The sequence below is a fragment of the Drosophila miranda genome, chromosome 4, assembly GCF_003369915.1.
Source record: "Drosophila miranda strain MSH22 chromosome 4, D.miranda_PacBio2.1, whole genome shotgun sequence".
Classification (NCBI taxonomy): Eukaryota; Metazoa; Arthropoda; class Insecta; order Diptera; family Drosophilidae; genus Drosophila; species Drosophila miranda.
Window position 1 is genome coordinate 2,163,039 of NC_046677.1, and position 23,680 is coordinate 2,186,718.

The window sequence follows — 23,680 nt, forward strand, 5'->3', positions numbered from 1 at the left end:
CTGCCACAAAATAAATGAAGAATGTGCAGGTGGTGGGGGTATGATTCATTAGGGTATGATACACTGTTTGATTTATACTACAAAATATAAAATCTTACAAAAATATAATTGTTGAGGAACGCATAACAAGTCCATCGCTAAGCGAAGAACCATCGCCAAAAGAGAACAAGAAGAGAATGGAAGAGACGAAAATTTGTATACACACATATTCTTATCGCCGCTGCATTTTTCAGTACCAAAAAGACATCGAACTGGACAAGAACAAAATAAATACAGTCCACTAAAATCAAATCCGTCGAGCATATTATTCGCGAACAATAATTACACAGTTATATCCTTTTTTTAAATAGGTTGATTATACGTTACGTGTGATTCAGCTGGGCTGACTCAGCGGTCGGTGGGCTCGCCGCAACAAATTTTGGTATCTTAGAGCTATCTTACGTTACTTTGCCTCCTGCGCTGTCTCGACTGTTGGTTCTCCTCCTCTCTGTTCTTGGTGGGCGTAGCCTACTCTGGACCCCCCAAGGCGTCTCCAAGCGTGGCTCCGCCGGCTCCAACGACTCGGGCCATTGATTCTTGGCACGTAGCCAGAATCCGCCTCTCAGTCGGCGCCTGACGCGGTCGCTCTCACTCGACTCACTTGGCTTTTCGGCACCGTTGGTTCAATGGATTGGGACCTTTGGCTCTGGGCTTTGGGCTCGAGTCCGCCTCTCAATCCTCACACAACGTGTTCACTTTCCAAAGTTCTTCGCTTCGTGCAAGGTCGCACCGCTCGTTACTCACTTTTCACTTCACACTTGATGTCTCCGACGGATGACTGTCCTTCCTCATCGTCGCGGCCTTTCTCTTATAAGATCGCTTCTGCGTCGGTGTCGCCGACGCCTCCTGGCGCCAACGGCACTTTCCGCCATGCGGTGCCCGTATTTTTCCATAGGCGTTTCCTTCATCCTCCACTCGCTTCATAACGGGACCTGGGTCCTCTCCTCTCATCTTGGCTCCCCTCGGGAATTCGCCGCATCTGGATATCCCCGGATAACGGCCGCTAGTCCTTAAACCTGTACCGCCCCCTGCGTGTGGGAATACATTTATTCACAATATTATGTAACTGTTCTCGACTTCTTTGTTTATCTCAGATAAAAAAGTGATTTTAACTAAAATAATGATATTCCAAAAAATACGATCTTATAAAAAAATATGTATCTAATAAAATATATATGCATACATATATATGGAATTAGTTTATCATATATTTCATAAATTTTCTAATTAAATTATTAAACATCTTATGTACATACATACGCACATACATATGTATATACGGTTATTACATTCGTATATTGGATGAGGGTTGTCTTCATGTTGCCAAGCTTCTTTAAAAAGTGTTAGTACTCTTAAAGGGCGCGCAACTGTATGGAATGTATGTATGTATGCGAGTATGATGGATATAACAGATCGCGAAATCTTGTGAGAAAGACATGTACACAATTCGAATTTTGTTTTGTTTCGTTGTTTTGATTGAGAGTATTCTACGGTATTAAAAATTTTAGGGACAACCTGCCGCGTCTGTTGTAGGTCGTCAAAGTCCGGTGTCCCTGCGATAACCTTTAGAGCCGTCCCAAGAATATTTAGACTTCTAGTCTGTCTGTGGTGAACTCCTAACGCAGCCGTTAGCGTCTGTAGATGCTTTGTATCGGTCTCGAGTATCTTCCTCATGTGTGTTTGAAGGAATACGTCCGTCATCTCTATTTTTTGTTGAATGTTCTGCTCGTACTCCGTCAGGTTCGTAGAAAGGTGTATTTGCCTTTTGACATATCCTGCAGTTTGTTACTACTTCTGCAGCGATTCTTTCTATTTTTGGAAAGTAGTAATCGCGCAGCATCTGCTTCACGTTTTTCTGGGATGTTCTGTGCGCCCGATTGTATTCGGTGAATACTTTTTCCCTTCGCTCTCCTTTATTGGTGATATTCGTCACCAACGCACCAACGCAATACCGGAATTTTGTGTCCGGGAAGGCTTTATCCAGGTCATTTTGCACAAAAGCCAGTATTCGCAGGGTGCAGTGGACGGATTTAACGACCCCAGGCTTTACTACTTCCTTGATGGAATCTAGAAGCGTATCGTAATTGACAAAGTCAATTTTGTGACGTGTTTTTTCGGAGAAGAGGGGGTGAAGCTCCTTTGAAGGGGTACTTGATTCTTCCAGGATTATTTGGCTCCTGAAGCAGTTCAAAGGTTTATCAATAGCTTTGATTGTTCCTCAGCTTGTCAAAGGCTTGTTTTTGTACCTCGTCAAAGTGAACAGGAACGGATTTTGATCGCTGTTTGCTGATCTTACAATTTGCTCCCTATGCTAGACCTATCTTGCTAACTAAACAAAGTCCTTTATAAAGCACCGGTAGTAGCTGGCTAAAACCAAGAATGATCTCACTTCAAACAAGTTAGATGGTTGTCTAAATTCTTGAATGGTCTTGACCTTATCAGGCCTCGTTCTTGTGCCCGCGGTTGACACGACAAATACTAGAAATGCAAACTTTTCTTTGAAGAATTGGGATTTCTCTTTCGACACCTTCATGTTTGCGTCATGGAGGCTGCTAAGTCAATGTCCTTGCTCTGCCTCGCTCCTCGAAAATACAATGACGTCATCGATCGAAATGACAGACAGAAAAATTCATATTTCCCTCCGTTTACCGAAAATGAGGTCTTCTCATGATCGCGTTCAGCTGGAGTGTTGTTTGGCCCAGCTCAGATTTCAGATCAAGGGTAGTAAAGTATCTTGCTTTTCCCAGATTCAAAAGTATCATGGAGATACTAGGCATTGGGTATTTGTCTGGTTTTTTAGTTCAGCTTGCGGAAGTCTATGACCAATCGTTTTTTGTTTGAACCTAAGTCGTCGGTTTCTTTCTTTCCAACAACCCATATGGGGTTGTTGTACAGAGACCTAGATGTTCGAATGATTTCGTTCCGCAATAAGTACTTCACTTGAGATTTTTGAGTAAATTCATCCTCGGTCCTGGTAGTGGTTACTACAGCCGTGTTAAAGGGCAGTTTTTCGTTTGGATTCGTCTCTTACAGCTGGTGGGACCTCGATGTCGTCCACTTTTGTGCAGTTGACACTGGGGCACTTGTGGAACAGGATCTTTTCAGATTCATTACCAAAGTAGAGTCTTTTGGTACCCAGGTTAATATTGGCACCAGCTTCAGCTAATGTATCAAGTCCTATGATGCCATCGAAGGTTGAAAGTTGTGGAAAGATGAGAAACGGGCTTTTTATTGTAAGGAAGTTCTCAGCCGCTCGTGGCGAAAGCGCGCCCGTGGGGTGGATCGTGGCACGGTCGGGCCTGGCCCGGCCACGAGGCGTGGGTGAAGCCGTGCTTGGGAGCTGCAGAGACGTGCGTTGGGGGTCATGTGTGGCGGGAGACGGGGTTTGGGTCAGGGATAGGAAAGGTGTGGGAGAGGGGAGCCCAGCCTAGCAGATGCCGCATGATCCACGACTCACATCTGCGTCGCCGGGTCCCCCGGGCGAGGGTGTAGGAGAGGGAACCCAGCTTTGCGAATGCCGCGTGAATCCACGACTCACATCTGCGTCGCCGGGTCCCCCGGGCGAGGGTGTAGGAGAGGGAACCCATCTTTGCGAATGCCGCGTGAATCCACGACTCACATCCAGCATCGCCGGGTCCCCAGGGGAGAAAGGTATAGGAGAGGGAAAACCCAGCTTGGTGGATGCCGCATGATCCACGACTCACATCCACTTCGCCGGGCCTCCCGGGAAAAGGGGTGAGAGGGGGAGGGGGGTGAGTGACTCCTACGGGCGAATGTTCTGAGACAGGTGGGTTGAGGTTGGTGTCTTTATTGTTTTCGGATCATTTCCCTACTTAAAATCCCGCGCCTGCAGCGGGGAAATAAACGCCACAAAAAATATCATAATGCGGATCCGGCTGCGCCCGTGACGCGCCGCGTTTGCCTGAGCGCTGGCGTTTTCCCTCAGGCTTTGCGGGATGCGGCGGTCAGGCGTGCTTACCCGCCAGGCGACTGGGGCGATTGGCCATTCCTGCTCCTCCTGCAGCGCGTTTAGCTCGGGCATCTCCTCGAACGCTGTAAGCAGTCCGCCCGCCTCTGCCTCTTCCAAGCCCAATGACAGGTCGCTGTCTTCCTTTGGTTGGCTCGGGTTTCCTGGTTCGGCCTCTCGGGCCGTGCAGCTCGTCGGTTCCGGGTTCGGGGCGTTGTGGTTGGTGGGAACTGGCGATAGCCACTTCATTGGTGCGTGGTCCAGCGGCTGCCAATCGGGATTCTCCCCTCTTTCCGGGGCTGCCGCCTCCTCCTGCGCGTCCCACTCCTGCAGTCTGGCGTGCCACCCGTCGTCCCAGCTGGTGTCCGGGATCGGGCCGTTTGGGTTCTCCTGTTGATGGTCCATGCTGCGTGGTGTTGCCCGGTTCTGCTTGCGGGGTCGGGGAGTGGTGTCTTGCTTGTAGTTGGACCGTGGTTGCCTTGAGCTGGGCGGCGACGCACCCCTAGGATGCCCCTCCGTGCCATCCTCTGCCTCTAGAGGCTGTGCGTCGCTCGTCCTTGGGTTGTCCATGTCGGATCTGGTGGGGGGAAGAAACCTTGTTTGGTTAGAGCCTGACCTGTGCCACTGATGTGCCCTGTGCCCTGGGTTTCCCTGATCGGTGCATTTTCTAGTTTCTGGCTATTTCTTACTCTAATCCCTTAAGGGGAGTAAAGCTATCTTACTGCGTGTGTACGCGGTTGCACTACCATAAGTGGCCCTAATGAACTCGCGGTTTTCCTGGTGCTGGGGTCGTCGTCATCGTTGCCTTCGTTGTCTTCGCTGGTGAGTGTGTGCTCGTTGTCGTGGTAGGCCTTGAGGTCGGCTAGTCCGGCCGTTCGTCGTTGTCTTCCTGGATGCTTCTGGAGTCGTGCTATGGTGGGAGAAATAAATTTAATTACTTTGTAAGGCCCCTCATATTTGGGAGCCAGTTTGGCAGCGAAGTTGTCCGCCGCTTTGGACAGGTGATGTTGGCGTAGCATCACGAGCGTCCCGATCGTGGGTCTCCATTCGCGTCGACGTAGGTTGTAGGTCCTGCTCTGCGTCTGTGATGCCTGCTGGGTATTTTCTTGTATGATGGCGAAGATTTCCTTGAGTCGCTTGGCCTTGCTGGTTGGGGTCTCTGTCACTTCGCCTAGTCCTGGGGTCGTCTCTTCGTACAAGGCTCCAGGCAACCGAGGTTCCCGGCCGAGTACGATGAATGCTGGGCTGAAGCCTGTGGTGCCCGATGTGCTGCTGTTGATGGCTAGGCTGAGTTCGGGCAGCAGCTCGTCCCATGTCCGCTGGTCTCCATCGATGTACTAGGCGATCATGGTTTTGATCGTCCTGTTGGCTCGTTCCGTGGGGTTTTGTTGTGGCGTATAGGGCGCCGTATACTCCAATTCCATGCCTGCTAGTTTGCAGAACTTTCGGAAGGAGCGACTTGTGAATTGGGTCCCGTTGTCGCATACGAATTTCCGTGGGGTTCCGAAGCGGCTCAGGATCCGTTCCCGGAAAGCGGTCTCCAGTAGTGCGGTGGTGGCCTTGCGTAGTGGGACCAACTCCACCCACTTGCTGAAGGCGTCGTATTGCCGTGTTTGGATCGGGGCAATGGTCCAATGAAGTCGGCGCAGACGATGTCCAGTGGTTCTTGGGCTTGGCGGGTGTGCATCTTCCCTCCTGGTTTGGTTTGACTCACCTTGTACTGCTGGCACTTGGTGCACTGCTGGATATATCGGGCGATATCTCGGTGCAGTCCGGGCCAGTAGTACCTCTGGGCTATTCGTGTCGCTGTCTTCCTGATTCCGAGGTGTCCTGCTGTCGGATGGTCGTGGCACTCTTCCAGCACGCGTCGGCGGTGGTCCCTGTGGACACATAGTTTCCATTTGATAGGGTCTTCTTCGCTGGTTCTGCTGCTGGCTCGTTTATATATTTGGTCGCTCTCGATGATGAACTCCGGGTGTCCTTCCGGCTGTTCCTGGATCCGCTTGCGGAGCCTCTGCAGCCAGGGGCAGGGGCAAGGGTCCCGGTCTTCGTCCGCTCGCTGCAGGGTTTCTACTGGTTGTCGTGAGAGGGCGTCAGCCACAACGTTCTGGCTTCCTCGGCGGTAGTGGATGTCAAACCGATATTGCTGGAGCTCCAAGGCCCAGCGGGCGATGCGTCCCGTTGGATTATCGATGGAGTTCAACCACTTCAAGGCGAGGTGATCCGTGATTACATCGAAGTGGTATCCTTCCAGAAAGCATCGGAACTTCCGGATTGCCCAGACTATGGAAAGGCACTCTTTCTCGGTGGCCGAGTAGTTTTCCTCTGCCTTGAGTAGTCGACGGCTTGCGTAGGCGATGACTCTTTCTGCTCCGTCGATCTGTTGTGTCAATACTGCTCCGAGGCCATACGAACTGGAGTCCGTTCGGAGTACGAATCGCTCGGCGAAGTCGGGGCATGCCAGGACTGGTGCTTGCTTGAGTCTTTCCTTGAGAGTCTCGAACGCCTGATGTTGTTCGTCTGTCCACTCCCACTTTTGATCCTTTTTGAGCAGGTTGGTCATGGGCTGGACCACCGTGGCGAAGTTGGGGGACGAAACGTCGGTACCAGGATGCCATTCCGATGCAGCGTCGCAGTTCTTTCAGTGTGGTGGGCGGTGCTAGTTTCTCAACTGCGCTGACCTTGTCTGGGTCCGTGTGGATGCCTTGTTCGCTGATGGCATGGCCGAGGTAGACTAAACTCTTCCTGAAGAAACTACACTTGTTTTTGTTCAGTCGGAGGTTCGCCTCTCGCAGCCTCCTGAAAACCTCGCGAAGGTGGTCGATGTGTTCTTCTAGCGTGGCTCCGATGACGATGATATCGTCGAGATACGCGAACGCGTACGGCTCCATGATGGGTCCGATGACGCTGTCCAACGGGGCTGAGTGCAGGCCGAAAGGCATGACCTTCCACTGGAAGAGTCCTCTGCCGGGGACGGTAAATGCTGTTGCCTCTCTGCTGCCCTCGGCCACCGGGATCTGCCAGTATCCGTTTTTGAGGTCCAGCGTGGAGATGTAGCGAGCGTGGCGAAGTCTCTCGAGAATGTGGTTAATCCGTGGCAGCGGATATGCGTCCGGCACCGAGCGGGCATTTAGTTGGCGATAATCCACGCACATTCGCATTTCTCCGGTCTTCTTTCCTACCAAGACGATTGGGGCGCTGTGGGGACTGTGGGATGGCTCGATCCTTCCGTCCCGTAGCAGCTCGTCCACCTGCGCGTTGATGATCTTCTGCATGGCCGGGTTCTTCGGGAAATAGCGCTGCTTCACGGGCCTGTCGTCTCGCATTGTTATCGTGTGTTCGGCGATGTGGGAGACTCCAGCTAGTCCGTCGAATTTCGCCAGTTCTTCTTCCAGAAACTTGCCTGCCCACGGCGTGGGGGGTGATTCGGGGTCTGGGTCTTGCTGCCACGGCGATAGGTCCTCCAGTTCCAGGGCGGTAATGGCGGCCAAGATCGCGTTCTCGTAGTCATCCGAGTCGGCTGGGCGAAACGGGTTTCGTTCCCGGGCTATTTCGGCGTCGGCTAATGGCTCCAGTTGGTAGTCCGTCGTCGGGGTCTCTCTGGTCTCGTCTTGTGGTGTCGGGGTTCGTGGCTGGCGTGATGTCTGTCGTGCTGGGTTACTCCGTGGTGACTCCCGGTTCGATGAGCTGGCCCTGGGTTGGTCCAGCGGCGCCGAAGCTATCTCTGCCGAAGTTTTCTGCTTTCTGCTGTGTCCTGTTGGTGACTCCTGGTTCGACGAGCTGGCCCTGGATTGATCCAGTGGAGCCGGAGCTGTCTCTGCCCAAGTCCCTTGCTTCCTGCTGTGTCCTGTTGGTGACTCCTGGTTCGACGAGCTGGCCCTGGATTGATCCAGTGGAGCCGTAGCTGTCTCTGCCCAAGTCCCTTGCTTCCTGCTGTGTCCTGTTGGTGACTCCTGGTTCGACGAGCTGGCCCTGGATTGATCCAGTGGGGCCGTAGCTGTCTCTGCCCAAGTCCTTTGTTTCCTGCTGTGTCCTGTTGGTGACTCCTGGTTCGACGAGCTGGCCCTGGATTGATCCAGTGGAGCCGTAGCTGTCTCTGCCCAAGTCCTTTGTTTCCTGCTGTGTCCTGTTGGTGACTCCTGGTTCGACGAGCTGGCCCTGGATTGATCCAGTGGAGCCGTAGCTGTCTCTGCCAAAGTCTTCGTTTTGTTGCGTTGTCCTGTTGGTGTCGGGGTTCGTGCTGGGGAACTGGCCATGGTTGGTTCCATCCGTGTCGCAGTTCTTTCCGTCGTAGCTTCCTTCGTGTCCTGTTGTGGTGGCGTAGTCCTGGGGTTGTTGCTTGATCTTGTCTGGTAGGGCTTTGCTGTCACTGCGGTTGGATGGTTCGTGGTTGGCTGTGGGGTGTTGGTCTGCGGCTGCTCTCGGATGGCAGTGGAGTCCGCAAACGTGACAGACCGTGGGCGTGGCTGGGCGGTGCATGATGGTATCGTCCCGGCGGGTTTCTGCTGCAACTTCAGCTGTAGATATGCCCGTCCGCAGTGGATCCTTGCGCGGATGCCACAGAGGAAGTCGAGCCCCAAGATGAAGTCGTCTAATACCGTGGGGAGTATAAGAAGAGATACCTGTGTTTCTTGCTGATCCAGGCGCACTGTGACTGCTATCGTTTGGTTGATCTCCTTCCTGGTTCCATCTGCCAGGCGGATCCTGGTCCTCACCTCTCGCCTGTTCTTGGTCGTCCCTATCTCCTTCGCCAGCCACTCACTGATGAAGGATCGTGTGGCTCCAGTGTCGAGGGTGGCAGCAAATGCTCTCCCATTGATGTCCACCAGGGCAGCGATCCTTCCTCCGGTCATGCTTAATGGGTGGGTTTCTCCTGTTCCTGGGTGCGCGCCTCCGTCCATGTCCCAGTTGGGCGGAGACCCGACCCGTTTCCCGACGCTGGTTTCCGGCAGCAGTTGATGGTCCGGACCCCTCGGTGGCCACATTCCCAACAGAACAGCTTCTGTCGGTTTGTGCACGCACCACTGAAATGGCCGTTTTCCCCGCAGTTCCGGCAGGCTCGTTGTACATCGATCGCCTGCTCTTGCTCCTGGCCGATTCCTCGGTTGGCGATCTCGGTTTTCCCGGGTGTTTCGTGTGTGTTGCCTCGTTGTGGGTTGGTTCCACTGCCGGTATCGGCGGCACGGGGTCGATGGTTCTGCGTGGTCCCGATGCTGCGGAGTGCGTCTCGGTCCCGCGCGGTTTCGTAGGCCGAGACAAGCTGGGTCAATTCTGTGAGTGATCGGAAATCTTGTCTGCGCGTGTACATTTGATACTCCGGACGGAGATTTTCGTAGATCCGCTCGAGTTCCTGTTCCCGAGTATACTGGGCTCGTTGCATCATCAGACGCAACTCGATAAGGTAATCCCAGAAGGATTCCTTGGGCTTCTGTTCCCGACTTCGTATGGTGTCTTCCAGCCGCTGGAAGTATCTGGGGGGCAGGAAGAATTCTAGGAATTCTTTCCGAAAGTCTGTCAATTCTGTCCCTGCATCTGAAAAGTTCGGAACCATCCTTCGGCCTTACCTGTAAGGAGACCGGAGATGGCTCGCGGCAACTGCTCTGGGCTCCCGCCGTATGATTCCACTCGCTCCTCGAGCCTTTCGATGAACGCTAGTGGGTCCGCGTGGCCGTCGAAAGTAAATCCCCATTTCCGGAGCTTGTCCGCCAGTAACGAGTACGAGATCTCACCTCCTCCGGGGCGTGAGACCCGATGTCCCTGAGGAAGACGTGGCTGTCTCCTTCCGTGGTTGTCTGGTGGCTAGGCGTGGCCAGGGGTCCAGCGGTAGTGGGTACTGGCGCGTGGTTCTTGCTGGACGCCTCTGGTCTGGTTCCTTGGAGTGGTCCTTGGGCAGCTCCTGGGCGGCCGGTGTCTCGGTTGCTGACTCGCGGTATCCGTGGGTGGATCCTTGGCTCGTGCTGGGCAGCTCGGGTACAATTAATCGCAGTTTTGGTCCCTCCTTGCTGTCTTCCATCTTCGTCCGGCTCTCTGGCCCGGGTGACGTGGCTGGACTCCGATGGTCCCTGGGGCTCGGTATGTTCCCAAAGTGCGTAGCCAATTCGTCCAGCCTTGCCTGCACGGCTTCGGAGTGCCCAGGGCGTGCGATGAATGCGGTGATCCGGCTCCGTAGGTCCTCTACAGTCCCAGTTTCTCCTAGTCCAAACTCCTTAGCTAGGCTCTGCAGCTCGTCCTTCCTGCGGGACGCTATCCAGCGGATGTTCATCCTGATCCTGGTACACTAATCGGGGCACCGGTACGAGTCCTTATCAGCACGGTACTGGGTCTGGGGCTTCTGTACTAGGATACGCGGCACTGGGTGGAGAGTCCTGTTCGAAGGACACGCGGCACGGTACTGGATCGGTGATCCTATACTAGGATACACGCCACTGGGGTGGGGGGATCCTGTCGAAGGATACGTGGCGAGGTACTGGATCGGTGATCCTATACTGGGATACACGGCACTGGGGTGAGGGATCCTGTTCGAAGGGCACGCGGCACGGTACTAGATCGGTGATGCTGTACTAGGATACACAGCACTGGGTTGGATGATCCTGTCGAAGGATACGTGGCGCGGTACAGGGAAAGGTTCTGTCTGACTGCTCGGTGGTAACTGTGTGACTGCTCGGTAACAACTGTCTGACTGCTCGGTAATGACTGTCTGACTGCTCGGTAACAACTGTCTTGACCGGTGTTCCTGCTCCGCCTTATATTGGCCGTGGCCATGGCTTTGTGGCCGAGGGCTCCTCTGCCATGTAGCTGCTCCTCTGCGATCGCCGGCTGTCCCTCGCTGCTCCGTTGTTCTACCGCTGCTTCGCTGCTTGGCTGCTCTGTCACTGCTAGGCTGCTCTGTCACTGTCTCGCTGCTCTGTCACTGCCTCGCTGCTCTGTCACTGCTTGGCTGCTCGGTCACTGTCTCGCTGCTCTGTCACTGCCTTGCTGCTCTGTCACTGCCTCGCTGCTCTGTCGCTGCGCCTTCTCCGCTCTGCCGCTGCCACGTTGCTCTGTCGCTGCTGCTTCTCCGCTCTGCCGCTGCCTCGTTGCTCTGTCGCTGCTGCTTTGCTGCTCTGCCGCTGCGCCGCTGCTGCTGCTTTGCTACTCTGTCGCTGGTGCCGCTTTGTCGCCGTCGCGTGCCAAGGTTTTAGGCGCCGTCCACGGCCATTTTCTCCCGGCACGCGGTGCTGTGTCTTCGGCGTCTCTCCCCGTCTCTTTCTGTCGCGTAGGTGGCTGGCCGCGTGGTTTTTCGCGTCTCTCCCCGTCTCTTTCTGCCTCGTAGGTGGCTGGCTGCGTGGTTTTTTTTTTCCGCGTGGTTTTCGCCGGCGCGTCTGGGACACGTGCCGGCGGCTGATGCTTGGGGGGTATTAGAGAAACCAGCCTCAGCTGTACATAAGTCGAGGGATCAAAGATTGGTGCTGGCTATTCGCCGGGACTCTGATTTTTGGCTGCTAATCACTGATTTGAAGTTTTCCTTCCTTTTCTCCTGCTGCTTTTCCTGATCCGTGGCTCCTAAGCTTCGTTTGCTGTTTTGCTTTTGTGGGTCTTGCCTTTTAATTGTTGGCTGCTGCTTGGTTCCCTTTTCACTTTTAACTGCTTTTCACTTATTTCCTATGCTCACCGACTCTCCCCTCGTGAGTCCCTGCTCGGGCGCCATCTGTAAGGAAGTTCTCAGGCCGAGGTACAGCTTCTCAGTCTGTCCAGGGCCCGGTCCTTCCCCACAGCAAAAATTTGTTGTGTGAGGACCTAAGGGGAGAGCCGCTCGTGGCGAAAGCGCGCCCGTGGGGTGGATCGTGGGACGGTCGGGCCTGGCCCGGCCACGAGGCGTGGGTGAAGCCGTGCTTGGGAGCTGCAGAGACGTGCGTTGGGGGTCATGTGTGGCGGGAGACGGGGTTTGGGTCAGGGATCGGAAAGGTGTGGGAGAGGGGAGCCCAGCCTAGCAGATGCCGCATGATCCACGACTCACATCTGCGTCGCCGGGTCCCCCGGGCGAGGGTGTAGGAGAGGGAACCCAGCTTTGCGAATGCCGCGTGAATCCACGACTCACATCTGCGTCGCCGGGTCCCCCGGGCGAGGGTGTAGGAGAGGGAACCCAGCTTTGCGAATGCCGCGTGAATCCACGACTCACATCCAGCATCGCCGGGTCCCCAGGGGAGAAAGGTATAGGAGAGGGAAAACCCAGCTTGGTGGATGCCGCATGATCCACGACTCACATCCACTTCGCCGGGCCTCCCGGGAAAAGGGGAGAGAGGGGGAGGGGGGTGAGTGACTCCTACGGGCGAATGTTCTGAGACAGGTGGGTTGAGGTTGGTGTCTTTATTGTTTTCGGATCATTTCCCTACTTAAAATCCCGCGCCTGCAGCGGGGAAATAAACGCCAAAAAAAATATCATAAGCAACATGTGGGCATAGATATGTAAAGAAACTGCGGGAATGTTCTGCTTATACCTGCCTACTGCACCGATCTATCCCCCCCAGAGCTCACATACGTGAGGTGGCTCACCCTTGTGTCCCTTCTTTGGGTCCTGTTCTCCCACGGCGGGTCCTCGTCACTTCGGTGGCTTCCTTTGCACACCGCGTGGGTGCGGTCACAGCAGGTTTTATTCACCGCGTGCGGGTGAACACGGCTTATTGCGTACACGGCGCGGTCACGGCTAGTTTTTCACATCTATTTTGGCTTCCGCCGCACAACCGGTCTGGCTCAGCCCTCCGAGATCACTCCCGAGCTTGGCTCGCGTTGGACCGTGCCAGGCCTCGGCTTTTCTCTTTTCGCAGCTTCTCTGCCGCTTCGCTGCTGCGCCGCCTTCGGCTGCCGGCCTCGGCTGCGTGGGTGTATGGCTGCGTGGGTGTATTGCCTGCTTCGCCGTCGGCTCTTTTCCTCGGCTGCGTGGGCGTAAGACCGATCGGCGGCTTCTCTGCCGCTTCGCTCTCTTTCATGTTGTCTCTTTTCGTCTGCGTATAGCCGTTCTCTTCCTTGCGTTGGCTGCGTGGGCGTAAGAGCGTATCTCTTTCGTGTTGGTTCTCTTCGCCTTCGTATAGCCGTGGTGTGCGTCTCTCTTCGCTGCGTGGCCGTAGTGTGCGTCTCTCTTACGTGTTGGTTCTCTTAGTTCTAAGTAAAAAGGCCTACTGTTTTGGGGTTTCTTAGCCTATTTCTTACTTTAATGGGTGAAAATAAGGATTCATTGTTGTTTGTCTTGGTAATACTAATAATAATAGAAGTAATAAAATCGGATAATAGTGATAATGAACTGAGATAATAATGAAATTAGATAACAAGCCGTCGGGGCGGTCCCTTCAGGGGATGGTGTCGTGGTCAGTGTTGTGGAGGCTTATGCCTTCACATTATGCCGAAAAAGGTAAGGAGGCACTGTCGCTCGACTTTATTAAAGCCGTGCAGTGATTTCACGATGAATGGGGCCTGAACCGGAAAAATTCGCTGAAGATCGATTAGCGGTTTGATGTAGTTCTTTGCAGCCCCGGTGTCTATCAGAAAATTTGATGTTCTCCCCGCTACTGTTCTTTTGATGAACGGGAGCAGGGACTCTCCTCAAAAAATTGACCTTGTAATTATCGTACCCTGCGTTATTTTGCTCATCAATCTCAGCCAGTGCCTCCTGTGCTAGCTGCTCATACTGTGGTTCGAATTGGTCTGGGTCCTCCTGAGCGAGGGGATTAACCCTTTGCCTGCGCTGGTCAGAGAATCTGTGGGATCCAGCCGGCCTCTTGAGTGTACCAACGGTCACCAAAAGACCGTTAGCTAGGGTTGCCGTGGCTAGTGGGCCTGCTGCCTTTGAAAATTTGTTGGTTGGCGGAACTTCCAGGAGGAAGGATCCACGTCCATTTTTTCGACCCTGTCCAGGCCTTGGTGACTATTTTTCAGTGGGTTGCCCTGGTCGCGCATATAAAATGGGTGATTTCCTTGTTTTTTATATTGGTCGGACTCTGTCTGTAAGCTATTCGTTTCTGACCTTTGTTCTCTGGGGCTCTTGCGTAATGTGCCGCAAAAGCATGCCTATCGTTGTTAGCTTCAAATTCTTGAGCCGTAGCCAAGGCCGATGGCAAGTCTTGAGGTTGAGCTGAAAATAATACGTCCGTAAGGTTCCGTCTGAGGCCTGAGATGAAGACACGGACGGCGTCTGCTCTATGTTAAGATGCTGTGCTTGTGTGGCTTCTTGGGACATAATGGTTTTGTTTTTATGAAGGGTGAGTTTTTTCTCAACCTCTTCACTCACCTTCCTTTTCATAACATTGCACGACGGACAAGCCCAAAAGCTGCCCAAGGCCGTCCGCTTTGGTGTTACGGATTTTGGATTTGTTTGCTGCCACTAAAATTTGTGGGGGTTTGTTTTTTAAGGTACGTGTGCAGCGATCTATTTGTGGACCGGCTGCAGGGACCAATTTATTTCGTCACTTTAATCACTTCCACCTTTACTTTTCTTCGGCTTTTGGGCTTTATCTCCGCGCTCAAAGATCCTCGGGATTACTAGATTTTTCTTTGTTTTTACACGTTGCCAATCTTTGAGAGGGCGTTGTCTCCGCTCTCATTTGTTTCAGATTATTTTGTTTCACTTCTTGTTATTTTTGTTTTTACACGTTGACCGAATTTTTTCTTTAACTTTGTTGAGCGGGCTTTGTCCCCGCACTCATTTGTTTCACATTTCAGATCTTTTGGCCTAACTTTACTATTTTCCGGTTTTATTTGTTGACGGAATATTTGCGCTATCTTTTTTGACCGGGCGTTGTCTCCGCACTTTAATTATCTTCGGGGCGGTTCATTCACGTTGGGCGCCAGTAATAATAAGTTCTAATGGTATTTTGAATAATATGGTACACACTTTATTTATTATTATGAGTTAATATAGAACACAAGGCTAACACCAAAATATGTTGTGGCCACTCGGTGGATAAATTTATACAACTAAACTTATGATACTCAAACTCCCGAACTTAAGCCCTCGCTCATCGTCTGTCAGGCCCGTCACAGTTCAGCAGAAACGCTGACATTGCTCCTCTTGGCTGGTGTCCGATGCAGGCCGTCATCCGGCGGTCTCGGCAGCCCCGCTCTCATGGTCAGTGAATCTGCGATCATGCGATCATGCGATCTTGCAGAAATTAATCCATTGGGCAATGGCCAATTTGGTTAACATTTGTTAACTTACCGCTCTTTTAGCATAATGTCACCCCTACCTGCGATAGCAGGTCAAGGCAAAATATGCCGTTAAATGTCGATAGTGTTTCCAGCAAACAAAATGGGGAGGGGGAATAAGCCGAATATTGACAGAAGGCATTTCTTCGAAATTTGATTTGTCCTGTTGATTGAGTAGCGGGAAAAGGTGCCTCGACAGGGATGACGCCGCGAGGCCATTTAAATAGCTTTATGTATTTCTTTGACGCACCCGTCTCTATGAGAAGCTTTATATTAATCCCTGCTATTTTAAAACCCGCCAAAAGAAGGGCAGCAGGGACCTTCCCCTAAAAAATATACTGAGTCACTCTCGTACTCTAATTCTCAGCGACAGCTTTGACCGCAGTCCCATTGTAGGCCGTCTCGGTCTGGTTGTCCCCTGCTGTAGTGTGTCTATTCTCTGGTGCCAATTTCTCGAGGTGCGCTCTGACGTGTTTGTTTTCCTCGCGAAATTGTGATGCGCCCACCAGACCCAAAAGGTTTTCGGTAAGCAGTGGGCAGTCTGAGTTTGGAAGAAGAAGGATCTACATCCATGGGCTCCGGGCCCTAGGCCCGAGTCCTGCCAGTATTGAATCGTTGGTTGGATCTTCCCTGCTGGGCGTTGGATGCATCTTGCCTTTTATCGTAATGAGGACTTTTATAGGAGTCCACAACTCTATACTGACTAAAATTGCCCTGGAGTTGCGCTTGAGTTTGGCGCTGACAAGATTTTTGGGCCTTTTCCTCCATAGCCCTGGCATAATTTGCAACCAAAACGCTGCGATCCTCGCTTGGTTCTGCCGCTTCGGCAAGGGCCAGCGCGGACTGCAGATCTTTCGGTCTTGCCGGAAATACTGCTATTTTCAATGTTCTCCTTAAGCATAAAACGCGTCGTCCATGGCTTTTTCGTTTAGAATGTCCTTTGCGACCGCATTATGGACCATTATGTTTCCGTTGGTAATGAGAAAGAAGTGCTTCTCAATCTCGTCATAGTGTTCCGTCAAGGACAGGTTTCCCTGCCCCTGTCCCCCGAACTATCAATCTATTTACTGCCTTGCAATTTAAGACTGTGTTGAAAGATTACAGGACGTTCTTTGCGGCACCTTTTATTTTATTCCTGATGATGCCTGTCGCCATGTAATGTCTAGCACTGCCCTCATAGGGCTCGAAAGTTTTATAGGCCGCCAGCGCTGCCTGGCGCCAAGCGACATTATTTTCCTGTTTGCCGTCGAACTCGAGGACGGACTTAACCATATACAATGGATAATCACACTGGACATCGGGACTTATTGCTATCTCCTTAAACGCTTCAACTTTTGGGGCAGGCGTGCCTGTGCTCAACTGAGCAATCGCGGCTTGTAATTACTGTAACCTGGTCTAAAACCGCGAGGCCTGATTTTGCAGTGCGGCCTCTATAGCCGATGCGAAAGTTGCCCGATCCATGATGTCAGGGGAACGTTCGTTGCTTCCAGTCAAACGGATGCCCCTAAGACACAAACGTAATCTATCGTCGCTATCGCATTGTTCTTGCTTGCTATACCCTGGGTCTTGCAGGTTCCCACACAGTGAAACTAAGCTATCGGACCGCTTAAAGGACTTGAGGTCACTATTGGAACTGTTTGGGCTATCGCCCATTAGCAATTTCTTAACCCTGTAGAGCCAAGAGAATGGCACAGGGCGTGTCCCACCTGTGTGGGGGGTCGAGCGTTGGTTGGCCTTGGGGGGGAGGCAGGTGGCTGTCGGATAGTCGCTCGGGACTCCGCGTAAGTTGTACCAACCGTGCTGACTGAGGGACTGAATCTACACAGTATAAGCGCTATATGTTTTTTTTCTTTATTTATTATATATATTTATTTATTTTTTTTTTTAATGAATTTTGATTGTAGATGTCTCAGCCACACTTACTCAGTATTTTTTTTTTTTTTTTTTTGATCGCGATCACTTAAATGGTTGGATACAATTTTACAAAAAGAGCTCACTTACATAGTTTCCTGCGGCTTATACCGTGTTTTATTTGATCTAATTATTAGTTTCTGTTAAGATCATAAAAGAAAAGTCTAGACATTTGCGAGTTGAGTTGTAAATTCAAACTAAATTTAATTCGTAAAATCAGAGCCTTATATGTGATTTGACAATGAGGTAGGAGGTACAATTTTGTATTCTATAATTATCGTTAGACCTACGCAAAGGATACATTTTACTGCAGGTGTCTATTTGAGTGCATGCTTACATTAGTGTTATTTTAGGACTGCATTTGCTAAGTGTTTTCTTCATTTGCGTTTTGTTGTAGTATTTTTTAATAGGTTACAGATCTCTGTTTACACCCGAACAGTCATAACTTGTGTACTTTATGTGATTTCTTTAGAGATCAGTTTTTTGGATACATGAGTGAATGTGTACAATAATATTTTTGAAGTAACATTAACAGTATTTGACAACACGTTAGAAAACAAAACACGTTGAGTACGGTTAGAGAGATAGGACAAAATCCAATCTAGAAGATTCGTTGGGAACCCTAATAAAGAGAGCTTGTGAATAAGCAGAGCATGGTTCACAGAATCGAATGCCTTGCTGAAGTCCGTAAAAACTACATCCGTCTGCAAACCAATTTGAAAACCACGGTGGATTAGGTTAGAAAACTCAAGAAGGTTAGTCGATGTTGAACGATGTCTGAAAAAACCGTGTTGCGACGGAGATATCAAGCTGCAACAAAGATGTTGCAGTTTCCGGGTGACCAGGAACTCAAGAAGCTTCGGGATGGCGGAAAGCTTTGCGATACCACGATAGTTTTCAATGTTTGATCTTGAACCTTTTTTGTGAAGCGGAATGATGTAGGACTCATTCCAAATTTCTGGGAGACAAGACTGTTCCAAGGAGAGGTTGAAGAGAAAGGTCAAGGGTTTGCAAAGGTACTGGGCACAGTGTTTTAAGATGCAACTTGGTACCTTATCTGGACCCGCAGAAAACGATATGTCCATAGATGACAAACCTTCCAGAACAACGATTTTCTCGAAAAGGGGCAGAAAAATGCTGTTAGCTTGAGGTAGCTGGTACGGATACGGAGTGGATGCGTTGTAAATATGAGACGAGTACGTTGTTTGGAAAAAGTTAGCGAATAAATTTGCAATACCAACAGCAGAAGCTTCTGTTTTGTTCTGGTAATGAAGGGACGGAGGAAAAACGTTTGACTTGCGCTTAGAGTTAACGAACGAATAGAATTTTTTAGGATCACTACGAAAGTTACTACTACATTGTGAAAGGTAATGATTATAACACTGACTATTGACGGCAAGGAACAGAGAGCGAGCGGAGGAGTATAGAGCTAAGGCCAACGTGGAGCCCGACTTCTGGTACTTTTTATAGAGCCGGGATTTATTATTTTTTAAGTATGACAAATACTTGGAGAACCAGGGAGACTTGGACGATCTAAATCGATAAAGTTTGTTTTGCGAAAACACTTTATGTGACAAGGAGCCATGGAACTATCAGCACCTCCAGATTGTGAACACTCCAGTGATATCAACAAAGTTGGATGGTAAGGATCTTCAGGGAGAGATATTGAGCTTGCTCTAGATACCGTAGCAAGAGAACCATCGTTAACAAAAACGAGGTCAAGAAGTCTGTCCCTAATGTTTTTAACGGCATTAATTTGGACAAGGGAAATATCCGTTAGCCCATTGATAAAGTCATTATGGCAATTGGGAAACAACAGGTTAGCGTCATCACAAGGCAGCCAAGAAAGAAATGGGAGGTTAAAGTCCCCCATGACAATAATTCGATCATTGCACCCTAATGTAGAAACAACATTATTAATTGCTGAAAGGTGGTGTAAGTAAAGCTCAGCATCAGACCTGGGAGGAATGTAAGAGCAGGTTAAATAGAAAAATGCGGAGCCAACACGAACTTTGACTGCAACAAATTCAATTCCATGAATGTTATTGAATGGGAATAACTCAGATGAGAAAATAGATTTCACTGCAATCAGAACCCCACCTGCAAAAGATGGGCGGTCCATTTTATAAATAGTGTAACTATCAATGAAAATTTCGTGATCATTGACAGAGGAGTTAAGCCAGGTTTCGGTAAACGTGATGGCATCGAAATCAAAGGACGCGCTATTAGTATGAATTTGACGCAATTTTCCCAGCAAACTGCGAACGTTCTGATAGTGCATGGAAAAATAGTACATCAGTTTTTTGCAGCATGTTCGGTAATTCTTGGATTCGAGTTCGAATCTTTGAGAAGGAACTCATGCACAATTGTATGCTCAGGCCATATTGACGGTTCTAGAGAACTGGATAGTAAAGAATCAGGGAGAAGAATTTTAAAGGATGATATGTTGCGCTTATTTTTAAATGTAAATTTAGTCACAACTATATCAATAGGCGAAGTGTTAAGTTTAGAGAAAAGATGTTGTTTAACATCCTCCGTTGTAGCCTCAGGAATAAGACGAGAAACAAATATTGCTTTCCGAGGGACCACTGCTCTAAGTTGAAGTCCCGAGCGAGATCGAGATGGTGGAGCCACTCCTAAAAGAGATCTCGGTCCAAGGGCAGAGGAATTGGTAGCAATGGCTGTAGCAGGAATTGGAGTAGGAATTGGAGCAGGAATTGGAGCAGGAATTGGAGCAGGAATTGGAGCAGGAATCGGCAAGACGTCGTCAGCAACCAGCACACTCGCAACGCGTCAGAAGTGACGGCCACAGAAACTGCAGGGATGGGATTGATGCTGTTGGGAAGTTGGGTGCTCGAAGGAAGCACATTGCTCGGTGTAAAGAACTCCGGATCCACCGTTGGCGGATTTACAGACAACGGCGTGGCATGACTACACGGAAATGCTTCCGATGGATGAAGGTGGGAGGCAGGCGTACCAATCGGATTAGGTTGCAAGAGATTGGTATCATTATGCGGAATTTTCCGTCTAGGCGATTCGCTCAAGAGTTTGAGCCCAAGAAACTGTGATTCAAGGGCAAGAAATTTCTCGTTGAGAGCCACAAATTGTTTCCGGACATCCAGAAACCCAGTTCGAGTCTGTCTCATAAATGTGCGCAATTCGGCCTCAATCTCCCGACAAGCCAGACATGACCAAGACAGGCCCATGCGTTTCGAGATCAGATCATTCAGCCGGCCAAAATTTCCACCACCAGCACATTTTATGTGGGCAAAATTGTCGCACAGCCAGCAGCTAAGAAATGAATCACCAATGATAACACCACCGAATTCACATTTCTTTGCACTGCAAACAATTGCCATTATGGACAGTAGTAGAATCACTGTGCACGAATAAAAAAAGAACGGAGTGAGATCGCAGGTAAAGTAGGAGAGCAGACAGCAGAGCGAGCCAGATAATCAGCTGCAGCGGCAATAATTCAAAGCAGATGATCCAACGAAGTGCAGAAAACGAGCAGTAAACTCACCAAAGCAGAGACACAAAAGAAAAGTCCACAGAGAGGGAGAGTATAGGCAATCCAGAGAGAGTGAGAGCAACAATGCGAGCAGCCCGCTTATGCTCACGAGAGAGTGTGGGCGATGCAAACGCTGATGAGCGAGAACAGTGCACACCGAAGAAGCGATAACGAAAAGCAGACTGGGCAAAAAACAATAACAAATTGCCTGCACGAGTCCGATGCGTTACGTTGCAATATTGAATTTATATTAAACACTTGTTTACAAACAAAATCAGAGCCTTATATGTGATTTGACAATGAGGTAGGAGGTACAATTTTGTATTCTATAATTATCGTTAGACCTACGCAAAGGATACATTTTACTGCGGGTGTCTATTTGAGTGCATGCTTACATTAGTGTTATTTAAGGACTGCATTTGCTAAGTGTTTTCTTCATTTGCGTTTTGTTGTAGTATTTTTTAATAGGTTACAGATCTCTGTTTACACCCGAACAGTCATAACTTGTGTACTTTATGTGATTTCTTTAGAGATCAGTTTTTTGGATACATGAGTGAATGTGTACAATAATATTTTTATGTTTGAACGGTTTCCTTCATTTAATTATTAATTTCTTTTGTGGACGTCGATGTGGGAAGCGAGGGATTGCCCTTCAGCTTCTTCCGAGTGTAGATTTTATTAACCTTCACCGAGGGAGCCCTACAGCTTGACGTTTTTTTTTTTTTTTTTGAGGCGATTGATTGCTTTTTAGCTTAAAATGTTGATGCCGGGAGCGAGCGATTTTCCTTGAGCTCCTTTAAAATTTAGGTTTAATTAATTAATTTCATCTCACTTGCTATTGGTTACACTTGCGGCGTAAGCTCGCTAATTTAACAGTGGCCACATATGTACATTTACTTATATTTATATATAGTGACATATCTATAGTCCATGCTCCGCATACCCTTATCTATGTCTGTTACCCTGCACCCACATACTATAAACAATCCAACGCCCTCAGCCTCGAATCCCATAAACAATCTCACGCTCGAAGTGGACCACCTGTAGCCGATAGCCGGCAACGTAAACAAACACCCTAAGCTAAAAGTTGAACATAAAACAATAGATGCCGCGTATCCAGCCGCACTAGAATCGCGCCACTCTCCAGAGATAAATTACTAATCGATTCTCAAGAACCACGCCATCCTAGCTCACCAATCAGAGGCCCTATTCTCAGCCACCCCTAAGTAATGCAACACCGATCATACACAGCGGAAGCCTTTCATCAAAAGCCGCCTTTCCCACATATCTATCGAGTCACGTACTCCATCACCGAAGCCGAAGCCAACGCCTCCGAATGCCAATCCGAGCATCATAATATAAATAGTCTACATCTAAGTAGGCAAGTCAGTTCTGTTCAAGACAAACAAGTTAGTTCCGTTTAAGACATCTGACTTTGGTCATCGTCGGGGAAACTAACTAACCATTGTACGCTAAGTTTAAGTAAATAAATAAATCTTTTTTTAAAACTTAAACTCAAGTGTCGCATATTTTACTATATATATATTTTTTTTTTGAACTCGACTCGAATTTTTAATAATAATCACTCGTGTTAGGTAAAAACCGTCAGCTAAATAAAATTAACGTTTTTTATAATGTTTCTTATTTATTCCGTCGAAGCGAGATTTATTGTTTCTCGTCGGAGGTCTTAAAGAATCTTGTGAGGGAGCGTACGCTCCACCCACATTTTTCGGCACATTTGTTCCCCTTCACTTTCCCACTGGAGGGACCCGAAACTACATTCGCTTATTAGCGAACTTATTAGCGATCACGGCAGACTCCACTGGCTGTTAGAGAACCAAAAAACCTAACAACAATAACGCAGCAGCGGCAAAAGAGACGAGGAAAGCACCGAGAACCGAAACCCAACGGCACCGACGCAGCAATGGCAGAGGAGAAGCGCTGAAAACGATAAGCCAACAGCGTCGGCCGAAGAGAAACGCCGAGAACGGTAAGCCAACAACGACGCAGGGGTAGAAGAGAAACGCCGAGAACAGCGAGCCGACAGCATCGACGCAGCAGCGGCAGAGGGGAAGCGCCGAAACAGTAAGTCAACAGCTTCAACACGGCAATAGCAGAAGAGAAATGCCGAAAACCCAAGCCCAGCAAGCAGCGACGCGCCAGCAGCAGAAAAGAGAGCGGAAACAACGGTGCCAACCTTCTGCCGCAGCGAGAACGACGACGCTGGCCGCCCACGCTGACGCTGGATCGGCAGAGCCAGCAGAACGCCGGAACTGAGCTGGGAAAACGTGGAGATAAGAAAAAAGTCGATCAGAGAGTGCGGAATTGAATAGACGTGTTCGCGGAAGAAAAATTATTGAGACCGAGTGGCTGCTGAAAAGTATCAGAGTATAACGGAAAGATTGCGGAGTGGAGGAAAAGGAAGGAAAAGGAAGAGGAAGCTGCCGGAAACTACAAGCGTGGGGTAAGCGGTAAGCGAGTCTCTAGTCGTGTATACGGGATGCTAAGCGGTGCGATAGGTAGGGCAATGAGAGAATAAAGTGAAAAACAATGGATATAACGAAAACATAGCCTGGCCACCAACAATCTATACACTAGGGAAACTGGATGTCCGGGGATTCGCCTTCTCTGCACATCCTTACGCCTCTTGCCCCACTCACGTGGTGATCCGTATTCGTTACAGAAGTCCGTCGGTACCCCGCGGGACTCCCTCCAGTAGTTCGTAGCCCGGCAGGATCCCGAGGCCGCTTTCCGGCGATTGCCTAAGCGCTCTCGGTGACCCCTGTCGGCACTCCCACATGATCCCCTCCCGTAGACCCACTGTCGTTCGTCAAACTGCTGGAAGAGCGTGCCCGGGTAGACATGAACTACCTGCCGCGAGCCATGGCGGAGCTCCTCACCGACCGAGCCAACCGAACAGTGGACGGTGCTGTACGGAAATGGTGGCCGAAATATCAATACGAAATTTTTAAATTAGCTTTATATTATATTTACAAATTATAAATCAAACAATTGTTATGCGGGGACAACTACGGGACGCTTTTAAATGAGGAAGAATATTGAATAAAGACTAAAAA

General features: G+C 49.9%; 1 protein-coding gene across 1 annotated transcript; it reads right to left on the reverse strand.

Moving 5' to 3' along the window:
* Positions 1–3,831: 3,831 nt before the first annotated feature.
* LOC117188911 lies at positions 3,832–14,804 on the reverse strand. Its single transcript, XM_033393488.1, has 2 exons — positions 12,539–14,804; positions 3,832–4,583 (listed from the first exon to the last, which is right to left on the reverse strand). The coding sequence occupies exon 2, from the start codon at positions 4,574–4,576 to the stop codon at positions 3,869–3,871; it is 708 nt and encodes a 235-aa protein (XP_033249379.1). The 5' UTR covers positions 4,577–4,583; positions 12,539–14,804; the 3' UTR covers positions 3,832–3,868.
* Positions 14,805–23,680: the final 8,876 nt, after the last annotated feature.